Source organism: Rhodotorula paludigena, assembly GCF_050403205.1.
Source record: "Rhodotorula paludigena JCM10292 DNA, Rt_paludigena_JCM10292v1_ctg20, whole genome shotgun sequence".
Taxonomy (NCBI): domain Eukaryota; kingdom Fungi; phylum Basidiomycota; class Microbotryomycetes; order Sporidiobolales; family Sporidiobolaceae; genus Rhodotorula; species Rhodotorula paludigena.
In genome coordinates, this window is record NW_027481438.1 from 207,972 (window position 1) to 232,278 (window position 24,307).

At 64.5% G+C, this 24,307-nt stretch overlaps 9 protein-coding genes across 9 annotated transcripts; 2 read left to right on the plus strand and 7 right to left on the minus strand.

Moving 5' to 3' along the window:
- Nucleotides 1-263: 263 nt before the first annotated feature.
- On the minus strand, nucleotides 264-915 carry RPS13 (40S ribosomal protein uS15 RPS13; the record flags this gene model as incomplete). The annotated part of the gene is made up of 4 exons (XM_076649018.1): nucleotides 264-391; nucleotides 468-524; nucleotides 583-820; nucleotides 883-915. 4 exons carry the CDS (start codon nucleotides 913-915, stop codon nucleotides 264-266), a joined length of 456 nt encoding a protein of 151 aa, XP_076505472.1.
- Nucleotides 916-2,201: 1,286 nt separating this feature from the next.
- JCM10292_003734 (uncharacterized protein) lies at nucleotides 2,202-4,103 on the minus strand (the record flags this gene model as incomplete). Its single annotated transcript, XM_076649019.1, has 10 exons — nucleotides 2,202-2,791; nucleotides 2,855-2,918; nucleotides 2,981-2,992; nucleotides 3,076-3,184; nucleotides 3,243-3,363; nucleotides 3,434-3,529; nucleotides 3,628-3,676; nucleotides 3,742-3,954; nucleotides 4,024-4,028; nucleotides 4,094-4,103. 10 exons carry the CDS (start codon nucleotides 4,101-4,103, stop codon nucleotides 2,202-2,204), a joined length of 1,269 nt encoding a protein of 422 aa, XP_076505473.1.
- Nucleotides 4,104-4,367: 264 nt separating this feature from the next.
- JCM10292_003735 (uncharacterized protein) lies at nucleotides 4,368-7,101 on the minus strand (the record flags this gene model as incomplete). The annotated part of the gene is made up of 3 exons (XM_076649020.1): nucleotides 4,368-6,329; nucleotides 6,384-6,745; nucleotides 6,801-7,101. The coding sequence occupies 3 exons, from the start codon at nucleotides 7,099-7,101 to the stop codon at nucleotides 4,368-4,370; spliced, it is 2,625 nt and encodes an 874-aa protein (XP_076505474.1).
- A 1,700-nt stretch (nucleotides 7,102-8,801) lies between these two features.
- On the minus strand, nucleotides 8,802-10,198 carry JCM10292_003736 (J domain-containing protein; the record flags this gene model as incomplete). Its single annotated transcript, XM_076649021.1, has 5 exons — nucleotides 8,802-8,876; nucleotides 9,137-9,223; nucleotides 9,307-9,860; nucleotides 9,946-10,045; nucleotides 10,109-10,198. The coding sequence occupies 5 exons, from the start codon at nucleotides 10,196-10,198 to the stop codon at nucleotides 8,802-8,804; spliced, it is 906 nt and encodes a 301-aa protein (XP_076505475.1).
- Nucleotides 10,199-10,381: 183 nt separating this feature from the next.
- Nucleotides 10,382-11,329, minus strand: RDS3 (U2 snRNP complex subunit RDS3; the record flags this gene model as incomplete). The annotated part of the gene is made up of 7 exons (XM_076649022.1): nucleotides 10,382-10,433; nucleotides 10,520-10,584; nucleotides 10,690-10,715; nucleotides 10,810-10,913; nucleotides 10,995-11,031; nucleotides 11,094-11,105; nucleotides 11,290-11,329. 7 exons carry the CDS (start codon nucleotides 11,327-11,329, stop codon nucleotides 10,382-10,384), a joined length of 336 nt encoding a protein of 111 aa, XP_076505476.1.
- Nucleotides 11,330-11,866: 537 nt separating this feature from the next.
- Nucleotides 11,867-14,951, plus strand: JCM10292_003738 (uncharacterized protein; the record flags this gene model as incomplete). Its single annotated transcript, XM_076649023.1, has 6 exons — nucleotides 11,867-11,951; nucleotides 12,052-13,075; nucleotides 13,143-13,485; nucleotides 13,551-14,258; nucleotides 14,338-14,611; nucleotides 14,704-14,951. 6 exons carry the CDS (start codon nucleotides 11,867-11,869, stop codon nucleotides 14,949-14,951), a joined length of 2,682 nt encoding a protein of 893 aa, XP_076505477.1.
- A 323-nt stretch (nucleotides 14,952-15,274) lies between these two features.
- JCM10292_003739 (uncharacterized protein) lies at nucleotides 15,275-16,852 on the plus strand (the record flags this gene model as incomplete). The annotated part of the gene is made up of 1 exon (XM_076649024.1): nucleotides 15,275-16,852. One exon carries the CDS (start codon nucleotides 15,275-15,277, stop codon nucleotides 16,850-16,852), a length of 1,578 nt encoding a protein of 525 aa, XP_076505478.1.
- A 229-nt stretch (nucleotides 16,853-17,081) lies between these two features.
- Nucleotides 17,082-19,458, minus strand: JCM10292_003740 (uncharacterized protein; the record flags this gene model as incomplete). The annotated part of the gene is made up of 9 exons (XM_076649025.1): nucleotides 17,082-17,197; nucleotides 17,292-17,355; nucleotides 17,507-17,611; nucleotides 17,669-17,882; nucleotides 17,948-18,185; nucleotides 18,242-18,304; nucleotides 18,365-18,438; nucleotides 18,526-18,558; nucleotides 18,620-19,458. 9 exons carry the CDS (start codon nucleotides 19,456-19,458, stop codon nucleotides 17,082-17,084), a joined length of 1,746 nt encoding a protein of 581 aa, XP_076505479.1.
- Nucleotides 19,459-19,958: 500 nt separating this feature from the next.
- JCM10292_003741 (uncharacterized protein) lies at nucleotides 19,959-23,302 on the minus strand (the record flags this gene model as incomplete). The annotated part of the gene is made up of 16 exons (XM_076649026.1): nucleotides 19,959-20,158; nucleotides 20,230-20,424; nucleotides 20,496-20,625; nucleotides 20,686-20,927; nucleotides 21,001-21,140; nucleotides 21,214-21,502; nucleotides 21,560-21,716; nucleotides 21,770-21,966; nucleotides 22,020-22,126; nucleotides 22,194-22,284; nucleotides 22,352-22,426; nucleotides 22,486-22,531; nucleotides 22,592-22,676; nucleotides 22,737-22,821; nucleotides 22,886-23,075; nucleotides 23,165-23,302. The coding sequence occupies 16 exons, from the start codon at nucleotides 23,300-23,302 to the stop codon at nucleotides 19,959-19,961; spliced, it is 2,367 nt and encodes a 788-aa protein (XP_076505480.1).
- Nucleotides 23,303-24,307: the final 1,005 nt, after the last annotated feature.

Genomic DNA, 24,307 nt, shown 5'->3' on the forward strand with positions numbered 1-24,307 from the left:
GCGATCTCTTCGTGAGTCTTCTGGACAACTTCCGCTCGCTCTGTCGTCCGACGGTGTGCGGATGGTGAAGCTGATGGGTGCGCCGGACGACGGGACCAGCGCATCCATCTTCTCTCCGGCGATCTCGCTTTCTGTCTCTCACCATCTCGCTCTCCTTCTCATTGCTCACAAGACCAGCGACATATTGTGCAGAGAACCCGACGTGAGCATTGCATCCCGCCAGGAACTCCTAGAAGTGCCCCATCTCCGCCTGGACATCGCACTTAGGCGATCAAAGTGGAGGCGGTCGCGGCCTCGTACTTGAACGTGGGCGCAAGCTGCGACTTGGTCTTGTAGTAACGCGAGAGCCTGTGAATGCGCGACTCGATGAGAATGAGGCGGAACTTGGAGTCTGTGTCGCAAGATGGCGGCGTCAGCAAAAGGCTCGCCGGCGGGTCAAGTCTCTCCATCATAAGGCAGACACGCACCCTTGTCGTGGCGGTTGCGCTCGAGGTGCTTGCGAACCTGGACGGCCTTCTTGATGACTGTCCGAGCAAGAGTCAGTGGATGCGCCGACGACGTCGAAAGAGGGAAAGTAGGTACGGTGGTAGAGGTCCTCGGGGATCTGAGGAGCAAGACCGTTGGTCTTGAGGATACGGAGGATCTTGTTGCCCGTAACGCTCTTGACCTGGGCGACACCGTGCGAGTCACGGAGGATGACGCCGATCTGCGAGGGCGTGAGACCCTTGCGAGCGAGCTTGAAGATGTGCTCCTTGACCTCCTCGGCCGAAACCTTGAGCCAGCGCGGCGCCGAGCGCTTGTAGGGAAGGGCAGAGCCCGCCTGCACGAGTGATCGAGGTCAGCACGGCGCCCGCAACTCGGAAGAAGGCGAGAGCGACGCACGATACCCTTGTGGGGGTTGTGCATGCGACCCATGTTGGCTAAGTTGTCGGCTGGCGAGACGGCGAAGCGGAAGAAGAGCGAGAAGAGAGGACCGGGGGGGAATGGGTCAGCACGGGCCACAAGGGACTGCACGACGACGCGAGAACGCGACTCACGTTCTGTTTCATAGCAGAAGGCATACCGCAAGAGCAGCCGTCAGCACCTGGAGCCAGGGCACCAAAGCGACTCTCTTGTCCCTGCGCCCCGAGCTCGCTGAGGAGCCGGGTTCATGCCGCCGAGGGGGGCAGAGGGGCGCGGCGCGACTAGGAGCGCATGCTGTGGAGTTCAAATCATAGGCTTACGGGGTGGGCGGAAAGGGGCGAGGCGGCTAAGGAACTGGACACGAGCGAGGTTAGCGCGACGACGGCGAGGAGGAGAACGGGGAGGCGGGCTCGAGACGCACAACCTGCGCGGATGAGGGACGGTCAGTATGGTCCTCCTGGTGCAGGTACCGCACTGCACGACGCACCTTAGGTCGGGGTCGTTTGCTGCGAGACTACCAAAGGGAAACCCGCAACCCGCGAGCGCGCCGCCGCCGAGTTTTCGCGCGAGCGAGCGCCGGCCGCATCCTCACCGCCGCGCACCTTGACAACCGCTCGTGTGGCTTGTAACAGCTACTGTGCAGCCTACTGGAGCAGTCAGACCTATATATGGCACACTGGAGCTCGCCTACGCGCCCAGCTCGCTTCTGCTATGCTTGCTCGCCGACCGCTTGGTTCGCATCGCCGTCTTACGCTTTGCCTGTCCAGCTAGAGTCTCTGCGTGCATGCAATTACAGGCGATGAGTCGCTGCACCCCGCACTCGTCCTGTCCGTCGTGAAGGGGGACCTACCTCGCTTGAAACTGTGGGCACTTGGTCGTCAACCGCTTGCCGCGTCCGCTTGTCTTTACTAAACACTCGTCGTGGCTAGCGAACACGCCCAATCACACAAGCCCTATGGCATCAGAGCAGCGAGCAGGACACGCGGCGGCCTCCCGCGTAAAGATCCTGACGAAGTCGCTTGTCCGCTTTACTCAGCGGGCCGCAGCTTCGTTGCTCCTGTCATTGCTCCTCATGGGTCCCGTTATCAGATACGGCAATCTCCCTGAAGCCTTCGTGACTGGTGGCATCTAGTGAGGCTCTCTGGGTGAGCGGGATTTTCTACGGACGGTCGTTCTCGAGTTGTCCTCCCAATGCACAACTCGCAAGTTCGTTCAGAGCCGATGTCTCAACGATTGGTACAATGCCAAGAGAGACCAGGCCAAGCAACCTCCCCAAGCGAGTCCTACGCCTTCCGCCGTCACTCCACCTTGATCCTCTTCCCGCCCTTCCCGTCCTGCTCCTCCTTCTTAACCTCCCCATCCGCCCTCTCCTCGCCAAGCGCGACAGCCTCAACAACCCTCGACTGCTCCCTCGCCGACGCGGACGTCTTGACCGCCCCGCTCTCGACCCACGCCCTGCGCGCCTTCTGCGCCGCCTTGCGCGGGACCCTCGACCCGGGCGCGCCGATCGGGTCAAAGCCCATCACCTCCTCGTCGTCGCTGTCTTTCACCTCGTCGTCATCGTCGGACGAGGACGCAGAGCGAGCGCGCGACTTGCGCTTCTTGCCGCGCGACGAAGCGGCCGACTTGCTCCCTCCGCCGCGACCGACGGCCTGGATCGGGCGCTTGACCTTGGTCTCCTTGCGCGCACCAGGCGAGGGCTTTGACGTCGAGGCGTGCGGCTGCTCGAGGCCGTGCGAGGTGTTACTGCTGAGTTGGGCGCGGTAGGATGTCGAGCCGTCGACTGCGGGAGCGGAAGGCGGGCCGGAGAGCGGCGAGAGCGAGGAGACAGGGCCGTGCTCGCGGTAGCGCCCAATGGCTGCTTTGATCTCGGGCGTGGTCATGAAGGCTGTCGTTCTCGAGCTGGTCAGTCTTGGGTGGAGTTCGAGCGGGTCGACGAACGCATGCGCACAGGTCTTGCTGTAAGTGGACGGTGCGATCTTGGACGCGTGCTTGCTCGTAATGTTGGCGATGCTCTGGGGAGGAGGGCCGATCCATCAGTCCGCGCACCCCGAAAGGCGGCCGCACGAGGGCGCACCATCGCGTCCATCTGCCTCGAACGATCCACCGAGCTGCGTCAGTTTCGAGGCACTAGGCGTGCGCAGCCCGAGAGCAGTGAGATGCTGTTCGCACCTTGAACGCCGACGGCGCGAAGCCGCACTGCTCGACGAGCACCTTGAACACCGTTTCGACGATGGCCGAATCGAACGAGTTGTCAACGTAGACATGGAGGAACCACGGACTGCGCAGCGAGCCTTACCGTCAGACGGGGCTTGGAAAGAAAGAGCGATGCGACGCACCCCTTTTCACCCTGCCTCGTCGACGACACGCGCGCCCAGGTGACGTCCGCGGCAGCGAGGCGGCCGTCCTTGCGGACCGTCTCCTCCACGACGCGCTTCCAGGCGTCGTCGACCTCGTTTTCTGCGAGAGAGGGATAAACAGACACTACTCAGGTTTGCCGCACGCATTGCGAGGTGAGGCCGTCACCAACCGTTGAGGAAAGCCATCCACGCGCCGCTGAGGACGCCGTACTGCTTGGCAAGACCGCCCATCTGAAGCTTGAAGCGCTCATGCTCAATCTCGCGAACTGGCCGGGCGAGAGCGTCAGGAAGTCCCTGGGCACGAACCGTAGAGAGCAGCCTAGACGCGCTGGTGAGCGCCAATCGTAGGGAATATCCGACTCACGATACTTCTGCGACTTCTGATGCCCGTAGCTGTGCACCGGAGCAGTACCCTGGCGTGTTCGGGATGAGCACGTTGTCTGTCGGACGCACCGGATCACGAGCAAGGCCATCTCACCGCAATAAGCCCGCAAGCCTCGAGCAGCTCGTTCTCAAGCTTCTCTGCCGCAAAGAGGAACGTCGAAAAGTCTGAGCCGCAGTCGAGGTCGGCGGGCTTGGGCGAGTCCTTGTGGGCCTGGCAAAGGAACGAGCGCGGCCTCGACTTGCCGTCCGAGGGGACGTGCGCTGCGAGAAAAGCGTCGACCTGCGCTTGCGTAGCTGGACCCGTGAGCTATACGGGCGAGTTGGACGAGTGAGCGAATCCGAGCGGACGAGGCGAACGAGGCGGGGCAGCACTCACCACCGCTGTGGGCGCGCGCGCGAGAGGCTCAGTACGACTGAAAGGCACTCGGAGAGACGGTTGGACGCACCTTTGACCATCTTGGCGGCGTTCTGAGCAGAAGTGAGCGATGGCAAGGTGGAAGAGGAGATGTCAATGTCTCGCGGACACGTTCACCGCCACAGACAGGAGCGCCGACCGACGAGCACTGTTTCCAGCATGTCAGTATGCGTGCAGAGGCGCTCCCGCAACCGTGCGAGGCGATCGAGCGAAAGTCAACTTTCCCTCCCCTGCTCTCGAAGAAAGCGCGAGCGTGCCGTGCATATGTCGGACTGCAGCTGCTATACTCGCCGCTCCTTCGTCTCTCATGCTCGTGCCAACTGTGCCTCCCGCTTGGCCGCCCTCCGCCGATCCCGCTCCGTCTTGCCCACGAGCGCCTCCTCGTCTCGCATCAGATGCTCCAGGACTTGCGCCAGATCCTGTCGTCCGCGGCGCTCCAATCCGCTCATCGAAATGCGGTAGGCGGGCGCACGCAGACGTGCGAACTCGCGGTGCTTGAGCATCGACGGGGGCGGCACCTCGACCTTGACCTTCTCAAGTTGGGCCTGGAGGTCGACGTTGGCTTCGGCTGGCGTGTCAACGAGCGGCCCGAGGTCCACGCCGAGCCTCGCGTGCACGATCTTGACGACAGTCGCAAGGTCGTACTCCCTCGTCGCCTGCGCAACGCCCTGCACGAGCAGGTTGGGCAAGACGTCGACCTGCTCGCGGAGCGCCTCTCCGCCCTCGCGCTGCTCGAGCGTGCGCATGCGCTCGCTCCACACGCGCGCGTCCTCGCGCACGCGACGCACCATCGTGCGGCCACTGCGCCAGCGCGGAGACTCGACGACAGTCTCGACGCGCTCGCCCGTGCGCGTGTCGAGCGTGACGCGCCGCTTGAGCTGCACGTCGCGTCGCACGAGCTCGCGGCTGACGACGATCGCCGCCGTCTCGTGGTCCGGTGCGAACCCCTCGCGCTTCATGCGGTGGCGCAGGCGGAGCCATGCCGGGTCGGTCGCCCGCCGTGCGGCGATGCGCAGGACGAGGTGCCACATCTCGCGCGTCTTGCTCAGACCGGCGTGGTTGAGCTGCTGGAGCGCCGAGTAGGTGAGCTCGAGCGCATTGGGCGGCGCCGAACGTCCGGCGAGGGGCCGCAGATACAGGGTGACAGACGCTGCTGACGGCCGGAGCGTCTTGTGGGCGACAAGCGATTCCCAGACCGCCTGGACGAGCGGTGCAAAGGGGGACGAAAGGAGAGTGTCGTAGTGCGCAAGGGTGACGAGTTGAGGCGGGATGGTGTCGAAGACGGCGAGTGCGAGTTGGGATGACGGATGCCTAGGGTTGTGGAGCAAGTGCCGCAACACTCGTTCGACGAGAGGCATCTCGAGCACCACGGCAGCCGCCTGCTCATGCCGCAGTAGCGCACGTAGCGCGGACGCGATGAAAGGGTCGAGCGAGCGGTCAATGCTGAAGTCGCTGACAAGACGGCTGATCGCGCCACCAGCGACGGCGATGTCCTCTCTGCCGAGCTCCGGAATCGCGCGGACAGCTTGCACGAGATGGTGCGCCCAGCGCACAGTATATGCGGCATGGTGCCGCCGATGCGCGTCCTTCGAGATAATCTCGAGGCCCCGTGCAGCGACCAGCAGGCGTAGGGCGGAGTCAAGCCCGCGACAAGCGCGGAAGACGGACTCGAGGTGGTCGAGCCGGCGTGCGCGTATGGCTGCGCGCGCGAACGCTCGCAGAAGGCCAAGAGAGACCGGAGAGGAAGACGAAGGGGGGAATAGGCGAGTCGAGATCGCGTTGAGGACGCTGCGATCGGTTGTCGAATCCAGCTCGGAAGAGAACAGATGTCTGTGCTCCACACGGCGCCCGGAAGGATAGAGAAGATGAAGGAAGGCCGTAAGGAAGGCATCGTCGGGCGGGTCGGAGGAGGGGTTTGAGGGCAACCGCGAGAACGCGTTCCACGCCCAGAGACCGAGGACGGGGCGCGCGAGGCTGTAGCGGCTCGGCGCCGATGCATCCTTCGCTGTTGCACTCGCAGGATGGGGCGCTGCGGGGCCAACGAAGTGGAGGACAGACGCGACCGTCTGTCGACTGACAGGCGCCTGTGTCGCCTCGATCTTCCGCAGAAGCTGCGCAAGCGGCCAGCAGCGCTCCTCGCGCGCATGACCTCGCTCGGAGCTCTGCGAGCTGCGAGGCTCGGATGCTTCAGGCACGGCGAACGCCGCGACGAGCAGATCGAGCGCCTGCAACTCGTCAACCCGATCCTCCGCCTCCTGCCGCTCGCGCTGCGCGTTCCGTCGCGCTGCAGATTGCTCGGCCACCTCGTTTCGCGGGCGAACTTTCCGCCGCGCGAAGAGCCCGAGCGCGCTTGCGCCAAGGAAGAGCGCTTGCAGCAGGAAGGGCGTGAGGAGGCCTTGTCGGGAAGAGTGCGGCTGCGGGTCCAGCACTATTGGTGGAGGAGGCGTTGGAGGTTGTCGCGCAGATTCATCGTCGGCGTAAGAGGCGCGAGCCCGGCGTATGATGTCGAGAGGTGAAGAAGCGGGCGCGGCGAGGTAGGCGGAGCGCACGCGAGCGAGGACGGCGGGAAGGTCGACCGCAGCGTCTCGTGCCGCATGGCGAGACGCGCAGCTTGCGGCGTGATCATTGAGGGCAGGAATCGGATGTGCCGAATGCTGCTGAGAGGGAGAGTCGAGGCGAACCGCTGCAGGACGGATTGTCAGGCCAAACACCGGGGCAGACACAGGGGTGGAACACACCGCTGGTCGAGGCCACAGGGCCGTCCTTGGGCACTGTATTGTCCATCTGCGGCTCGTGGACGCCCGCGCGAAACCCATCTCTCCCCGAGCTGCTGGCCGTCGAGCGCCCGTCCCACTGCCAGGAGAGATCCGTTGCTGGTGCGACCTGAGCTGCTGACTGCGTTCGGGGCGCTGCATTGCCAGACAACGCCCTTTGCGGCTGTCGCGAGCCCGCTGTCCGGGTCGCTCGAAACGACGGCGCGAGGAAGGTGAGCCAGAGCGTGCCGCCGCCGAGCGCCTCCAGCGCCGCTTTTCTCGACATGCGCAGCGCAGTCTGCTCCAGACGAGCCCGTCGGACAAGCTGGGTGCGCGAGCTGTAGCGGACAAGTCGGCGTCGAGGCGATTCGCCGTGGCTTTCCCTCCTTCCTCCTCCTCACGCGTCCAGCTTCAAAGACTGCGATTCGTCGCTGCACACGGGCAGAGCTACTCTGCCACACATTGCGACGGGGTCAAGGTCCGAGTCTTCCACCCGCCCACGAGCTGGCCCCAGCCGGGCAAGTCGGCAAACTTTCCGACGGCGCGCACCACCAGCAAACGCTTGCAGTGTGGGGGCCTCGCTTCAGAGCCCTGCACGGACCTTTGCCTGGGCCACAGCAGGTCGCACCCTCCCCCGCGAGGACCGTTGCGGCTCGACACGCCTGCAAAGGCGGGCCCACCGCCCAAAGATCCCCTCTCTCATTCGTTTGGGGGAGGCAGGAGGGCAGGGCTAGAGCTTTTCCAGCAGCGCAGCAGGAGGGACGGGCCTCGAGCTGTCCGGGCAAAGTTGGGATGTGCGCGAGGCGGGCGCGGTTCCTGCGGTTTGTCGCCTCTCTCCCTCCCGGTCGCTGTGCTGTCCCGTTCGAGCTCTCCCTCGGGACGGTGCTCGCGGGTGAGTAGGCGGCGGGGACGGGGAGAGGCACACGCAGGTCCGCTTGAGTGCAATTCGCGGTGCGCGTTCGCGCGTAACTCGATTCGGACTACTCTTGGGACTGGATTCGTTCTTCTACGAGGGGAGGGCGCCTCTGTGAAGAATACCGTGCTCACCTTGGCGGACGCGCCTACGGGCGTTGTCACCGGGCGAGTACGGCGGGACAACGAGACGAAGCGGGCCCATTTCGCGGCTCGCCCCGGTTTCTGACGAGGCGTCCTCCCTCTGTGTATAGTCCGCCATGCTGCAACTCCACATATTAGCATGCCTGTGCAGTAGGGCAGAATTATGCGGCGCAAGCGAGAGACCTGATCTTCGCAGCCTGACCCTGCCGTTCTGCGCGAATTTTCGAGCCTCCTCGTAGGGCCTCATGCTCTCAACGATCCAGAGTCGACACATTCTTGCGTCGCAATGACCAGCAGCCCCTTTCGAGCGAGTCTGTCATCTGCGCTGCTCGCTTGTCCCGGTCTCGCGAAAGACTCCGGTTTCGTTCCGCGCCATTACTGTTCCTGTCCTCTCTCCTCTCGCTGTCTGCAGGGCCCTATAAGCGAGAGCGATGCACCACACTATCCAACAGGTCGAGAGCTACACCACCCCTTCCCGCTCACGCTCCCGCCACTGTCTCTCGAACCCCTCCCTCGCGCCTCCTCCTCCTCCTCCTCCTCCTGCCGCTCCCCTCCTCGCCACCGCCACCGCCGCCCCATCCCGCTCGTCTCCGAACCCGAACAGCGGACTCGCCGGCCTCTCCCCATACTCGAGCGCGAGCGGCTCGCGCGTTCGCACGGCTCGGTGCTGCGCCGACGCCCGCGGAACGAGCGCTTGATCTCCGTATCCGTGCGAGGGCGGACCGGCGGGGCTCTTTGGGCGCCGTAGAGGCGGGACAGCCGGCGCGGGGAGCGGGAGGCGCCTGTGCGCTGGCGCCGGCGCGCGGAGAGGCGGAGCGGGGAGGAGCGGTGCGGGCGCGAAAGCGTGGGTGAGGCGCCTTTGCTGATGGTGCGGCTGCTGCGGAGGGGGGAGAGCCGGTGGAGGAAGGCGATAGCCGTGCTGCGGCGCTGTCACAGCGAGAGGCGCTGCGAGAGGGGCAGCAAGCAGCGGATGATGCGCGGGAGATGGCGGACGGCGGAGCGGCGCTGCACCGTGCGGATAGGCGAGGTGAGGGACGGCAGCGCCGTCATAGCGCGACAACGAGGAGGAGCGAGGGCGGTAGCCGTGCGCTGTCGACTGCGCAGGACCAGGCGAGTGAGGAACGCGAGCGGGCGAAGGAGGGCGGCGGTGCGACGAGGAAGAAGGGAAGGCCGGAGGGTAAGAGTCAGGACGGTGGTCGTAAGGCCGGCCCTAGCTCGATATTACGACGTCAGTACTATGCTGCATCGACGAAAAGAGCACGCACCGTCGTGTACGCGATCGTCGTGCTCTCACCCCTCCACCGGATCCCTCCATCCGCACCCGGCTCGACTTCCTCGAGACCCTGAAACAGCTGTACAGTCCAGGACGCCTCGATATCAGTCTCATCTCCTGCGAATACAGTCAGCGAGAAGGGATCGGGGACACTGGACGCACAATCGCGTCCCCATTCGCCTCCCTCCTCCCCTCGTTCCACTCCCTCCTCCTCACCACGCCCCTCCCCTCGCACCGCATCCCTCCGCCCCCCTCTACTTCCGACCGCGAGAAAGCGTCCCGCAAGAAGCGCTCCTGCTCGTCGAGCACGCGCCGAAAGAGCGCGAACGGATCCTCTGCCGCCAGTGCCGGGACCGCAAAGCCGTGCGCAGGAGCCGCAGCGGGCGAGTAGGCAGCCCGAGGCGGGCGAGCGGACCAGCTCTTTTCTCGGCTGCGGCGGGGCGCAGCGACGAAGCCTCCGAGATCGACCGCTGGCAGGGCGGAGGCGGAAAAGGGGAGAGGGTCGGCGGGGAAGCCACCTGGCGGGACGCGGAAGCCCGGGAAGGGGCTGTCTGGTGCGGGGTGCTCGTAGCGGTGCTGGTACGCGGTCGGAGACGGCGCGAAGGATGACGAGGGAGAGCGGGGACGGCGCGGAAGAGGAGGAGGGGGCTGTGAAAGCGGAGCGGGAGCGGACGAGTCGAGCCCCAATCTGCGGTCGTAAGCTTTCCGAAGCTCGGCTATGCGCGGCGCACGAACGACATCAGCGTTGAAGCGCACTCGGGCGAGGGCAGAAAGGCTGCTCGTTCGCCCGCCCGTACTCACGGTCGCTCAGCGTCTTGTACGCCCGTGCAAGCTCCTGAAAGTCCCTCGTCGCCTGCTCGCGCTGCTCCGGCGGCGCTCGGTCCGGGTGATGCGCCTTGGCCTGTGGATCGCCGACGTCAGTGCCTCGTGTTGGGCAGAAAGTGGGGCGAGGAGCGAGACGCACGAGACGGAGGTACGCCGAGCGGACCTCGTCTGCTGCCGCGGACGGTGCAAGAGACAGCAGAGCGTAGAGCGAGCCGGGAGCGGAGGACATGAAGTGCGTGCGAGGACAAGGAGGAGGAGAGCGGACCGAGGGACAAAGGAGGGCGTCCTCGTCCGCGGAAGGCCACGGACGTAGGCAGCGAGTCTGTGTCGCGCAGAAGCACTCGCAGCACTCTCGTGGCTCTCCGGTACAGTCCCGATGCGTTCTTGAGTTGCAGGTTGCGTGCCCGGCCGTTCACCCCTTGACAAACTGTCCCGCCGCCTTTCGTGTATAGAATGCGTCCGTTCTGCAGGACGGCACACAGAACGAGTCAACATCGTCACGGAGAGGTGGGTAAGCATGAGTCAAAGCGACGATGAAGGCGAGACGTACCGGGAAGTGCCGATGTTGACGATCTTGGGACACCCGTCGCGCGACTTTTCTAACCGCACGCACTCCTGTGGCAACAAGCAACGTCAGTGAGCTGCTCGGTCCATCAAAATGCACAGCCCGAGCAGCGCAACACGCTGGAACTCGGCAAGTCGCAGAGAAGGCGGACTCACCGCGCAGTAGTACGCGTCCGAGATGCCTGGAAGCACGCACAGTAAGTGAGTCGACGTCAGGTCAGTCGCACTCGGAAATTTGCGGTATGTCGCAGAAAGAGGAAGCGAGCGCCGACGCACCCTGCCCGCCACAAACGATGCAGCGCCCGCCGTACGTGCCAAAGTTGCACTCGTCGCAGATGCGCACGAGCTCGGCCGGCCGCACGTACGAGTCGCAGATGGGGCTATCGGGAACGTGTCCGAGCGAGGTGAGCGGGATTCTCGTCGAGGACTGCGGGGGGAGAGAGAGGGAGCGGGAGACGCACCACTTGCCGTCACACTTTTCGCACGTCCGCCCGATGGCTATGACCAAAGGCAGACTCGTCAGTGCACTTGTAACTATGATGAGGGGCAGTGTGACGCACCAATGCCCGGCTCTGTGCCGATGGAAAGTGCGAGGAGGGAAGGGGCATTCAGCGCCGCGGAGAGACGCGCGAGGCACATTTCAACGCGAAGCGAGCGGCGGGCGGAAAGCAGAGCCGAGGGTGAAAGTATGCAAGGGCGAAAGAGCGTCAGTGGATGCCTGCCACGGCTCAAGAACGAGGAAATCGCCCGACGCACGCTTGCGGCACATGACCAAGTCTGTGTTGTGCTTGCTCATCTTTTTGGGACGTTACACAGGCTGTTTGTGAAGGTTGGCAGGTGCAGCAGAAACAGGTATTTTGGCGCGGAGGTCGAGCGTGACGAGGAGGAGGGAGGAAGGGGGAGGGGTCGAAATCGAGAGGTCGAAGGCGGCGCGCGGCAGGGGTCGTGGCGGATCAGTCGAGTGCAGTGGCGTGTGGGATGGTGGTCAGCTACGTATCTGCAATGCTCGCGAGGAGAGACGCACGAGAGGGTGGTGGACGATGAGCGAGCGGAGGGAGAGACGGACGCGGTGCGGTGCGGGTCTACTGGGGGTGGGCGAGGGTGATCGGGCGCGAGTGCAGGGTGCACGAGGTGCTCTCGCAGGCCAGCCGGATGCAGGGACGGGTGAAGGGTGGCGGTGCAACCTGCGCCGACTTTCGGACTCATCGCGTGCTTGTGCGGGTCGACGCTTCGACTCGACTGTGCTCGCCCTCGCTTGCTCCCTGGGCCCAGCTACAAGTACAGGCACACACCCGCACCCTCGACCGCGACCACCCACGCCCCTGCGCACGCCATGGCGTCGACCGCCGGCTCGTCGACCCCGCTCGACTCTGCCTCGTCCAGCGACCCCACCTCGCTCACCTCGTCCCTCTTGCGCGGTCAGTCTGCCACTGGGTGCACCCACAGCGACTCGCCTGGACTCGCCACTCAGCCGCACCCCGTCTCGCGAGACACTGACACCGCTCACCCCCCCCGCAGCCCGCCCGTACCGCTTCGCGACCCAGTGCGCAACCGTAGAGAACCCCGACCCGGCCCACAAGGACCAGTATGGCGCGTCCAGCGTCCCCATCTACCAGACCGCCACCTTCAAGGGCATGGGCGGACAGTACGACTACACCCGCAGCGGCAACCCGACCCGCTCCCACCTCGAGCACCACATCGCAAAGATCTCCAACGCCCGCCACGCCTACGCCGTCACCTCGGGCATGGGCGCACTCGACGTCATCTTCCGCCTCCTCAAGCCCGGAGACGAAATCATCGCCGGCAATGACCTCTACGGCGGGTCCAACCGCCTCATCGGCTACCTCCGCGACCACGGCGGCATCACCACCCACCACGTCGACACGACCGACCCGCGCTCCCTCGTCCCTTTCCTCGACGACCCCGCGCACAACGTCGCCATGGTCCTCCTCGAGTCGCCCACCAACCCGCTCCTCCAGGTCGCCGACCTCGAAGAGATTGCCCGCGTCGTCAAGCGCTACCGCAAGGACGCCATCGTCGTCGTCGACAACACGATGATGAGCCCCTACCTGTGCCGCCCGCTCGAGCTCGGCTGCGACATCGTGTACGACTCGGGCACAAAGTACCTCTCGGGCCACCACGACCTCATGGCCGGCGTCATCACGTGCGACCGCGACGACCTCGCCAAGGGCATCTATTTCACCATCAACTCGATCGGCAACGGCCTCTCGCCCTTTGACTCGTTCCTCCTCCTCCGCGGCGTAAAGACGCTCGCGCTCCGCATCGACAAGCAGCAGGCCAACGCCGTCCGCATCGCACAGTACCTCGCCCACCTCGGCTTCAAGGTCAACTACCCGGGCCTGCCCTCGCACCGCGGCAAGGCCATCCACGACCGCATCGCCAAGGGCCCCGGCGCCGTCCTCAGCTTCGAGACGGGCGACATTGCCACGAGCGAGCGCATCGTCGGCAGCACGCGCCTGTGGGGCATCAGCGTCAGCTTTGGCTGCATCAACTCGCTCATCTCGATGCCCTGCCTCATGTCGTGCGTCCCCTCTTCTTCTGGGCCCGTGTCCTCCTCTACTCGCTGACAACCGTGCACGCGCGCTTAGCCACGCCTCGATCGACCCGGCCGTGCGCGCGGCGCGCAACCTCCCCGAGGACCTCATCCGCCTCTGCGTCGGGATCGAAGACGCGCAGGACCTCGTCGACGACCTCGAGGCCGCGCTCCTCGAGGCCGGCGCCGTGCGCGTCGTCGACGAGGCTGGCGAGCGCGCCGTCCTCGAGCGCGTGCGCCCCGCTGCCGCCGTCGAGAAGGAGCGAGGGCTCGTCGAGCTCCCGAACGCGAGAGTCGAGGCGAGCGGCGGGGCGGGACAGGCTCAGGTGCCCAAGCTGGTCACGAGTGCGCCGGGGAAGGTCATCCTCTTTGGCGAGCATGCCGTCGTGCATGGTGTGGTGCGTTGCGGCTCTTTGTGTCCTGTGCTCGGGCGTCGCGTCTGACGGGACTGAGGCGTGTGCAGACGGCCATCGCGGGAGCGATCGACCTGCGGTGTTACTGTCTCGCCGAGTCGCGGTCCGACGGGCAGCTCTCGCTCGTCCTCCCCGACCTCGGCTACGCGCAGACCTGGGACATCGCCTCTCTGCCGTGGGACTGCGTCGTGCCCGGCTCGGTCTCGCTCAAGACGGGCCCGAAAGCCGACTCGCCGCCGGACCAGGAACTCCTCACGCTCCTCGCGAACCAGTATGTCAACCAGGACCAGCTCAAGGCCGTCCAGGCCGCGCAGGCCTTCCTCTACCTGTACCTGCACCTTCCCGCGCGCCCCGCGCAGACCTACACGGTCCGGTCCGGCCTGCCCATCTCGGCCGGGCTCGGCTCGTCCGCCGCCTACTCGGTCGCCGTCTCGTCCGCGCTCCTGTACTCGCACGGCGTCCTCCCGCTCCCGTTCCCCGCGCCCTCGAACGCGATCGACGCGCCGCACGCCGCACTCGTCAACAGCTTTGCGTTCCTCGCGGAGAAGGTCATCCACGGGACGCCGTCGGGCATCGACAACACGGTCGCGACCCTCGGCGGCGCCGTCGCGTTCCGCCGCGCCGTAAAGGGCCGCGAGGGGAGTGTCGAGGTCATCCAGCCGCGGGAGGGGAGGGCGGTTCGGTTTTTGCTCACCGACACCAAGGTCGCGCGCGACACCAAGACGCTCGTTGCTGGCGTCGCCAAGCGGAAACTCGAGGTGCGTCCTCCCCTGGACGGCGCTCGTTCGCCCGCTCACGTCGTGGAAGCTGACCTTCGTCGGAATTGCGTCCGCACAGGAGCCCGACACGATCAACCCGCTGCTCGACTCTATCCAGCGCATCAGCGACGCGGCGCACGCGGCGCTGACGTCGCCGACGCTCGCGCGCGGCGAGCAGCTCGCCGAGCTCGCGCGCCTCGTCGAGCTCAACCACGCGCACCTCGTCTCGCTCGGCGTCGGGCACGCCGCGCTCGAGGCCGTCCGGAGCAAGACGAGGGAGCAGCCGTGGGGGCTGGCGACCAAGCTGACGGGCGCAGGGGGCGGAGGATGCGCCGTGACGATCGTGCCGGATGGTGCGTCGTCGGATCCTTCACCACTTTCGGTGCTCTTGAGACCCTCGCATGAGAGTCGGACGCTAACCCCCTCGAGGTATTCGACGACGCAGACTTTTCGGACGAGCTCCTCGTCTTGCTTCGCGAAGCCCTCTCGGCCTCGGGCTTCGACACCTACTCGACCTCGGTCGGCGGCCGCGGCTTTGGCGTCCTCGTCCCGCCCGCCTCGGCGGTCGAGGTCCGCCCGGCCGAGGGCGGCGCAGAGGCGAGCGCCGTTCCGGAGAAGAAGCGCTTTGACGAGGCGACGGGCGAAGAATTGGGGAGGTGGGCAGAGGGCGTCGAGGGGTGGGTCAGGGCGTAGACGCCTTGGTGTGGTTCGGGTTTTGTGGGATCATCTTTTGTCAGTGTGCTGTACTGCTAGCGTTTATTTTCGTTCGTCGACAAGCTGGCGTTGTCGGCCGCGAGGGGGAAGAGCAAACTGTCTGTCTCTGGATCTCGTGGTCATCCCTGGGAGGATTCAAGGCGGTACCTTCAGCCTACCAGTCAGGCACACCGCAGAATAGGTCGGAGGAAAGAGCGTCCCGACTTCGACCTCCGCACGTCGACACCTTCACCGCCTCGTCGCCAGCTGCTTCTTCCCCGCCCACTTCGCTGCTCTCACTCGTTCAAGCTCTGAAGCGGAGGATGGCAGACGATGAGCTGGATCCCGCCTTCCTCGACTTTGACTCGCCCGCACACGGCTCGTCGTCGCTCGGCGCCGGCTTCGGTTCATCGCTCGACAACGACGACGACGACCTCGCATTCGGCTCGTCGGCCCACGACGAGCTCGAGCTGGGCAGTGGCTTTGGCAGTGCGCTCGGCGCCGAGCTAGACCGGCCGAATGAGCTTGCAGAGCTCGAGGGCGCACACGACTCGCCCGTGCACGAGCCGGCGACCCCCGCTCGGCGGAGAGGGAACGGGTCGACGATGAGCGAGGCGGGCGCAGGAGCGCAGCTGAGCCTTGCGGCCGAGCTCGCGAGCGCGGCGAGACCCGAACGGCACCGCGACTTGCTCAACGAGCTGGGCTTGGGAGGGTCGGACGATGACGACGGCGCGCAGGACGGAGAGGAGTACAGCGACGACGAGGCCGGGTCGACTGGGATGCTCGGAAGCGGATTCGGGCAGGCCAACGGCGGGCTGGGCGCTCGGGCGGGCGCCGTCGACCCGTTCAGCGCGTCGCCTAGAAGGGCGCCCTCGCGGCAGATCCGCACCCGGCCTTCGAGCGCTTCCCTTGCGCACTCGATGCATCCTTCGCGAGGCGGTGTGCCCTCTTCGGATGACGAGGAGGCTGAGGTCCGGACGCAGGAGCAGGTCGAGGCCGCTCTGCGGGAAGCGACTGCTTCGCTCGACGACTCGGTGCAGACGATCACTGCATTCCTCGCACATTTGCGACATCACGTGACCGCCGAGATCAACTCGTCGGCACACACCTCTTCTACGCCCGCGACCTCTCTTCCCGTTCCGAACGGCTTCCCCCACCCGTCGTCTTCCGCTTCACCGCCTCTCGACTACACCGACCGACAGCCTGTCGTCGAGTCCATTTCTTCCACTCTCGTTCGACGACTGCACGACCTCGCCAAGCAGCGCGAGTCGCAGCTCCGCGAGCTCACCGAGGTCGAGCGCGTCTTTGCACGCAACGAGGGCGGGTGGCGAGCTGTGCTCGCCGACCTCGACCCGCTCGACTTCGACGATGACGAATCGCCAATTGATGGCGTTGAGAGCGCCCGGAAGGGGGCCAATGGGGTCGGTTCGCAGCTCCCACCGGACGCGCCAATTCCCGCCTCTCCTCTTCCTACTTCCGATTTCCCGCCCGCCGCACCTCGTCCGCGACGTGCTTCGCCTTCTACCGCCCTCACTGTCGCCCAGTCCTCCCTCTCGTCGCTTCGCAGCGAAACCGCCTCGCTCCTCTCTTCCCTCTCGTCCATCGCCGACCTCACCCAAGTCCAGTCCGCGCTCGCATCCGACGCAGGCCGCAAGTTGCGCGCGCTAAAGACGCAGGCGACGGCGCTCCGGGACGAGCTGGCCGCCCTCGAGCGGAGCGAGGAGTTTGTTCGGGCGTACGAGGAGAAGGAGGAGCCGCCCGTGTTTGCGCAGGCGCGAGCAGGAGGCAGCAGAGCGGAGGGCCCGCACGCAGCGCGAGCGAGGCGCGAAGTCGATGTGGTGCGTCAGACGCTGGACGAAGGGTGGAAGAGGGCGCAGAGCATCTTGGCGGTTCGGTCGTGAGCGAGGTCGTCTTCCGGTTCTGTCCCTCTGTCACATCAATCTTGCGTACCATCGCAAGCTGTTTCGCATGCGCATTACCCCCCGTTGCAGTGCACTATGTTTGCATCTTCTCGCTCTGCGAGAGGGCAGGCTCCACAGCAAGCGGCTGACTTCAACACAGCAGCTCGTGCGGAGGACAAAAGCGCGTGAAATGCATATGATACACAACAACAGAGCGGCCGTGAGGGGTTCACCGGATCTGTCGCGAGTGGAACCCGGCAAGGCTAAGGGGAGGCTGCTCGACGTCAGGTCCCGGCGAGTCGCCGTCCCAGAACAGCTGGATGCGCACACGCTCGGCCTGAGTGACTGCTCAATGGAACGTGTTCATTGAGGAGATGGTTGTTTTGGCGAGAAAGGTGAGCGACTGGACATGAAGGATGAGGCAGGATGGAAGACGCACGACTCTCGTCCCAGCTGTCGGCTTGCAGGAAGCTGAAGACGGCAGTGTTGGCCGAGAGGACATCCTGTGCAAGAAGGAAAGCATGAGCCTGTGCGACACGCGAAACACGGGTCCCTAGACCTTCTGCGCAGTGCACGAGTGCCGTACCGTCGAATCCTGCAAGAAGGGGCTGCTTTAGTGTAGAAACGCGTGTGCTGGGCCAGGACAACACGAACGATGTAGAAGGTCTGCTTTGCGGGCCCTCCTGAGGGATCGTGGCGTTCCTCGATGCGACGACGGTCGGCGAATGCAAGGCGGTAGTCCTCGTACCATGTGTGCTCCTGCGTATCCCGAAAGATGAGCAAGGGACGAAGCTTACACGAAAAGGCAGAATGCACCATTGAGGCGAGGTTTGCGGGCTTGAGCGGCTCCTCGAAGTAAGTGACCGAATAGCCGAGGACGACTAGCCATTTGCCGTCGCCGAAAACGTAGCGCTGGAACATATTGTCGCCGCCGAGAAAGGCGGCAGCATCTCGTATCCGCTGGATCTGCTCCATGTCGGTGAGATGCGTCGAGTAGCCGTGCAGGTGAGCCCATCCGCCGCCTAGGAAGCTGTCGATCCCGTGAACAAGCGGTCAGGATAGTCGAGTAGATCATATGTAGGGCAAACTATGTACTGATGCATCGAGAGCACAGGCAGCCCGCCCTGCAGAACGCCTGTCGTGTCGCCCAGTACGTCGAGCTGATGGAGGCCGCGTTCCTCGGTCATGATGTCGCGCTTGTCCGTGCCCGCAGCTCGAGCTGCGCAGCTTGTGAGCATCTCGTCCCCACCGTATGCACTCTCGTAGAGCTCGCGGCACTCGGACCAGATTGACTCCATCGCGCTGAAGAGCCCGCGTGAGAAGAGCATGCCAGCTGCAAGCGGATGGACGGTCAGCACATCTAACGCGCAACGTGATACCGCGACAAACCGCCGCCGAAGGCCATGCGACCGAAGTAGTCGAGCTGATTGTACGCTTCCGTCGTGGCGCCCACTGTGTCCATGCAAACGTCAGCTAAGCGCCGAGCTTTGACGTCTACAGAAGTTCGCGTACCCAAGTACTGCTTTGCTGGGCTGTACGTTGACAGCATCCGACGAACTGCACGCATGTCGAGCCAAAAGGTGTCGCTGCGCGTAAGGGAGTGAGTCGGTCAAGAGCAATGCGGATGTGCTGACCGCACAGCAGCATGCCGGGCTGCGCTGACGGAGACGCACTCGTCGTTGATGACAAACCAGTCGATGCGAGCTCTGCACAAGAAGCAATGTCAGTCGAGGCTCGTCCGTCCGCAGTCGAAAGCATCCGACTCACCCGATCTCGTCGGCGTAGCCGCGCATTCCTTGGACCATCGACAAGACGCGTATTTCGTACCGCTCGTACGAGCTGCGCTTTATTCCGCATGAGATCTGCCGTTCACGCAGGACCCGCCGCAGCTTGTCCACGTCCTCCTCCTTCTCTTCCTGACTGAGGAGGATCAGGCACCGAGGCGGCGCGCTCTCGACCGAGCGCGACACCAGCCAATGAGTCCATAGGTCGCTCATCCGGCTGGCGCGTGCTGCGGTCGTGACGATGCCGAACATCAGGCGTTCGGGGGCCGGGAGGTTCCCTGAAACGCCGCCTTGACCGGGTGCCAGCGCGATGGTGCGCGGGAATGCGTCAATGGCGTGTGTTGGAAGGACAGGCTCGTAGAAACGGGATCCGGACACGAGGCGGCCAAATCGACTGCTTTTCCTGCCGACGCGCAGACTTGTCGTCCAGCGCGATCCAGTTGTTGGTCCGCGCGGAGGAAGCAGGGATGTCGTCGACCACGGAACAGGGTCGGTAGGTTGTCGTGCGGAAACGTGAGGGTGTTCCGCGGGTCTGAAGACGAAGATGCGCTGGTCGATCTGGCTGAGCTCGCTGTACAGTGCGAGCGACAGACCCTTCTCGTCGAAGGGGCGCAAGTCCGGGTAGATACCGTATGCTGGGGCGGCCGGCCAAAGAGATGACACGAGGCCAACGATGGCGAGGAAGCCCAGCGCAAGCTGCGCGACGAAGCGTGGACGCAGCACACCGACGTGAGGGCGCCAGCCCGAGGCCTTTGCTGCGGTTGCTTGTGCTTCTGTATCGAGCCAGACCTCTGGCGGGCTCGATACCTTGAGCGGCCCCATGTTCCGTCGGTCCGTGCGAGAGAGGGCGGGGCAGCTCCAGTCGCGCGATCCTGCCGTCCGTGAAAGCCAGCACGCGGTGTGCCGCTGAGCAAGTGAGCAGCAGAGAGCAGAGCCTGGTCTGCGCGCGCGCGCGGCGCGTGCACGGGCAAGATGGCGATGAGGAGGAGGCAGCCGAGAGAAAGGAAGAAAGCGGGGCACGGCTCGCGTGCTGCCTCTGCGAGAGCGAAGCGCAGAAACCAGGGTGCCCGTGGTGTTGGAGCTATCCGCTGCGAAGCAGCGCGAGCGAGGCGTGCGGTGACTGCGAACGATTGCGAAGAGGTCCAACCGATGCCGCCGCGACGAGCGCGCAGTCGGCGGCTTCATCGCAACTGAACGCTCTCAAGGCGCCATCTTGCTGAGCCTCACGTGCCGTGCACGGCTCTCAGCAGTGTGACTAGGGCAACAGCATGGGAAAGCGTACGCTTAAGCAGGACCTTCGCTGGGCATTGCATCGCCCGAGATCACCTAACCCTCATCCACCTCCCGCCACAAAACGCGCAGCACGTTGCCGCCCTCAGGAGCTGCCCGACGGCGCCGTCGGCGGGAAGCTTGGCGCCTGCGGGCGAGGTAACCGAGTCGGGGAGTAGGGCCTTGCGCGAACACGTCGAGCAAGTCCGGACCGAGACGGTCGAGACGAGAGCGAGCGTGATGGAGCAGCGCTCTGCGCGACATGGCGAAGGAAGGAATGTAAGCACATTGTGAAGTGGAGGGAATTTCGAAAGCGCGGCGCACCCCACTGATGCCCCTCTGTGCAGCGCGCGATTCGCGCATTCGCCAGCGGGACGGGCGCCTTGCACGCGGGGCAAGCATCGTCCTGCTCGTATGACTGGACGAGAGCGTCGGCGGGGAGAACGCTGTCCGTCTGAGAAACGGGAACAAGCGAGTGCGCGGCGAGGAGGAGGCGCGCGTTGAAAGGGCCTTCGGCGTCTGCGGCTCGGAGAGCGTCAGTCTCGTTCTCATTGCGACACTCGCTCCAGACCCGTATGACAGTATCGCACCCGTCAGTGCAGACGACCCCAGTGTGCCTTGTAGGCGCCTCAACGTCCCCTGAATGAGCTGCCGTGCGAGGGCGAGCTGTATCCATGTCGCTCGCTGCTGATCTTCGGGCTTCACATCATCGAGGCATGTCTGTGCAACGCGAAGAGATTGATCAGAGCCGATCGCGCACGGAAGAAGGGGATGACCCACAAGCAGCGTGCGCGCGATCGTCTCTTTCGTCCGGACCTCAGCTAGCTGCTCGTCGGAGAATAAGAGCGCTTCGAGTCGATCAGCGACGGACGCGTCCGATTCGATCACAGGTGCATCGGCCGGCGGGAAGGGCAAGGGCGCCAGCCGGTCGAGCAGGCCGGCGACAAAGTCTGCATCGGAGGCGTGGGTGGCGACGAAGTGAAGGAACGGCGACAGCCTTGAGAGAGGTGCTTCGAGACGAGCTGTGTGTAGTCGCTCAATCTCTGATCAGTCCTCCGACCGCATCTAGCACGGAGAGAATGGAATGGTGCGCACCGTTCTTGACCGAGTTGAGTAGGCCGTCCAGTTCAGCGAGAGCACCTTCTGCCGTCTGCTTGCCTGCGAGAGTGCCGATGACAAGGTGCGTCCTCGTGTCTGCCAGGGTGCGGTACATGAAAGTGTCGGGGCGAGAAGTCCTGTAGGTGCTCTCGTCAGCACCCCGTGCCCCTCGTACCCCGCGTAGAAGGGACCGGGAAGACCGCCACGCACTCGAAGATGAAGGCGACGTCAGCACCTCGTGCCCCATTCTCGAGCGCGACCATGCCGAGCACTTTCGCGCCCTCTTTGCGCGTGACGGCGCCCCGCCCCTCGACCTTGAAGCGGTCCTTGCGAAGCCGAACGCGGCCAAGGTGCTCATCGAACAGAGACCGCGCAGAGGCAGTGTATGCGGTCGAGAGAGGCGTGTCGTGCGAGAGGGTGGGCGAGATTGGAAGAACGTGGAAGGACGACGAGGAGAGGGAGACGAGGAGCGAATCGGTCGAGGCGAGGTAGTGCAGGCCTGCGGAAGCCTTGTCATCAGGAAGCGCCGCAAAGTCGATGAGTGAACCGCGCTCACCGCTGCATGCCGCCCAGGGCGTCGCACCCATCCACCTGTCCTGCCCGACCAGCTCGAGCTCGACTTCCTGCTCCTCTTCGAGTCGCAGATCTCCCGCCTCTCCGTGTTCGACTTTCGTGAGCTGCAAAGTACCTAGCTTGGAGTAGGCGAGGTACCGCTGAATGCTGAGAGTGTCAGCTTTTACCACGGAAAAGACGGGCTCAAACGCACGTCCGAAGAGCGGTCGAGCCAGCAGAATTGCGTGGCGGTCCGCCCGTCCGCCTCTGCGATAGCCAGTGAGCCGTCTGTGTCGTACGTGCGCCCTGCCTCTGCGGACGCCGGGTCGATCGACTGCGTAATCTTGACCACGAAGACGCGTCCGTCGCTGTCTGCCACAGCCAGCTGCGACGAGGCGGTCGACTTGTCGCCTGCGGGACGCATAGTCAGCGACGATAAACAGTCGCGTGGGTGTCTCACTGACCTGAAGTCTGGACGGTCCAGTCGGAAAAGCTGAGCAGGCTAATCACATTGACCTCGTCGGCGACCTTGATGCGCTTCAAACACGCAGCCTTGCGGTCCTCGTCTAGCCTGTGTGTAGCGAAATCAAATCAGTCAACGCAATTTGTCTGTCGAGATTTTAGTCGAGCCAGCGTACCGCCATAGCGAGACTTCGCCGCTTCTGTGCCCGAGTGCGAGCAGCGAGCAGTCCCTCGCACTGCCAAGAACAGCGGGCGACCACGCGATGGCTGGAAGCCAACATGACCGTCAGTGCCTATGCGCTTCGTGAGCGGCGAGCAGCGTTCTGGCACGCACCGCTCGTCTGGCACCTGAGCAAGTCACCAACCATCTCTCGGCGCATGTCGCGGGTTTGCTCGGCATGGCCCACCTCTGCGCGTCGGATCGCGTTAGTACCGCATGCGAACAGAGGTCCATACGGGACAACGCACGACTCCTCACGTTGTCGCGGATGAGCTGCGAGGTCAAGTCGGCCATCTGCAGCGGCGCGAACCACTAGTGAGCCTATGCTGACCCATTCACCAGCAGAGGACACACCTCGTTCCATTCCCCCTTGGCTGCGTCTTTCTCCGGTTCGAAGAGCAGCGCTTCACCATTATTCGTGATGGTCGCGAGGATGCAGCTGGATGGTGCGAACCTGTCAACCAGGCGCTCTGGAAGAGGATGGGAACGCGCGACGCACGTGCCAATCTTGGAGAGGCCAGAAGGCGAAAAGGCTGCGCTGCGCCAGAGCGGCTCGACGATGCCGGGCACGTTGATGTCGTATTCTGCACGCGGAAGGAACCCCGGGTGTCAGACTCGCTCCCTCGGATGTCGAAAGTACGGACTCACCGTCTACCCACTCGCCCCACTTGACCGTGTTCTTCTTCTCGACGGCGATGGACGTGCGCAGGAGCGTGTAGTCGCGTTCGCGCTCCTTGCCCTTTCCGACTGCATCCTCGCCGCCCTTGGTGCCGGCCGTCGGTGCCGCGATTGCGCTCGGGCCTGCTGCGCCCTTGTCTACCAGTCCCACGGCGGGTGTCTGATCCGCGTGCCGAGCAGAGCAAAGGTGAAGCAGGGGTGAGCCGAGTTGTGTGAAGTGGGGAGCGAGACGTCGAGAAAGAGACGGACCCAGATGTGGATTTCGCCGCGCGCAACAGCCGCGATCTGGCCGTCTGCACTACGCACAAGGCTTGACGGGCTCGGCGATGCCGGTGAGTACGGGACGTTGCTCGACCCGACGAGGACCGGAGTCGACGGAGGGACCATGCTGCAGCGGCGGCCGAGGCGGGGTTCGACGTAGCTCGCACGACTCTCAGCGTGCGACCCACTCCCTGCAGCGTCGTCCGATCGAGCGGTCGACGACGCGCACGAGGCGGAGGAGAAGCAAGAGATCGCGGTCTGCCCTTCTCCTCCTCGTCTTGCATCGCTTTGAGGAGGGCAGACACGCGCAGCCTGCAGAGCCAAGATCGCACGACGGCTGCTGCGAGGGTCGCGCCATTCTAATGCCCTCACGCTCTCCGGCGCCAGCTGCACATCCTCGTCGCTGTTCTCCATCGTGTCCGCACCGCTTGCTGAGTTCACAGCTGCTTTGCAGATTCTGTCTTCTAGCTGGAACGCCCCTGCAATCGTCTGCAAGCTCGCGGATCCACTTGTTGTGCCGTCCTCCTCATCAGTTCCGACCTTCTCGGCCGTCTGCCAGTCCTCTCAGAACCTGAGCGCAGTCTGACGCTACCGCTGGACGGTCTCGCTGGTGCTGGGGGGTTCGTCTCTAAGCAATGATAAGGCTCGTGACCGTCTTGAAGTTTGCCCATTGACTGACTCGCAGGTTCGGGTCTACCTTGGCTCGTCATGGCTCTCCTGCTTCCGTACAACACGCGCAGGGTGTCCGAGGAATCTCTGCTGCTCTCTTTCCATTTCGCCTGAGGCGCGCTCGTCCCTGCCGCCTCAACTCGAATGACCAACAGGACTGGCCGCGTCCAGACAGGCTGATATGTTGCATTGGCAGCCTCGAAGCCGTACCCAATGCTTCACCTCGCAGCAGGCCTCATCCTTGAGTCGATGATATAGACGACTCACGCGTGCCATGCGCGGAATCGGGGTATTTCACGATTGGCGGCGACCAGTCTGTGCGTCAAGACGGGCCGAAGTTGGGCCGAAGCTGCCACGCTGCCCCGCAAGATGCTCGCCGTCGACCGGCAGTACATGCAATGGTCTCAGCCTGCGTCAGTATGAGATTGATGCATCTGTCGAGAAAAGCGCCATGCAAAGAAC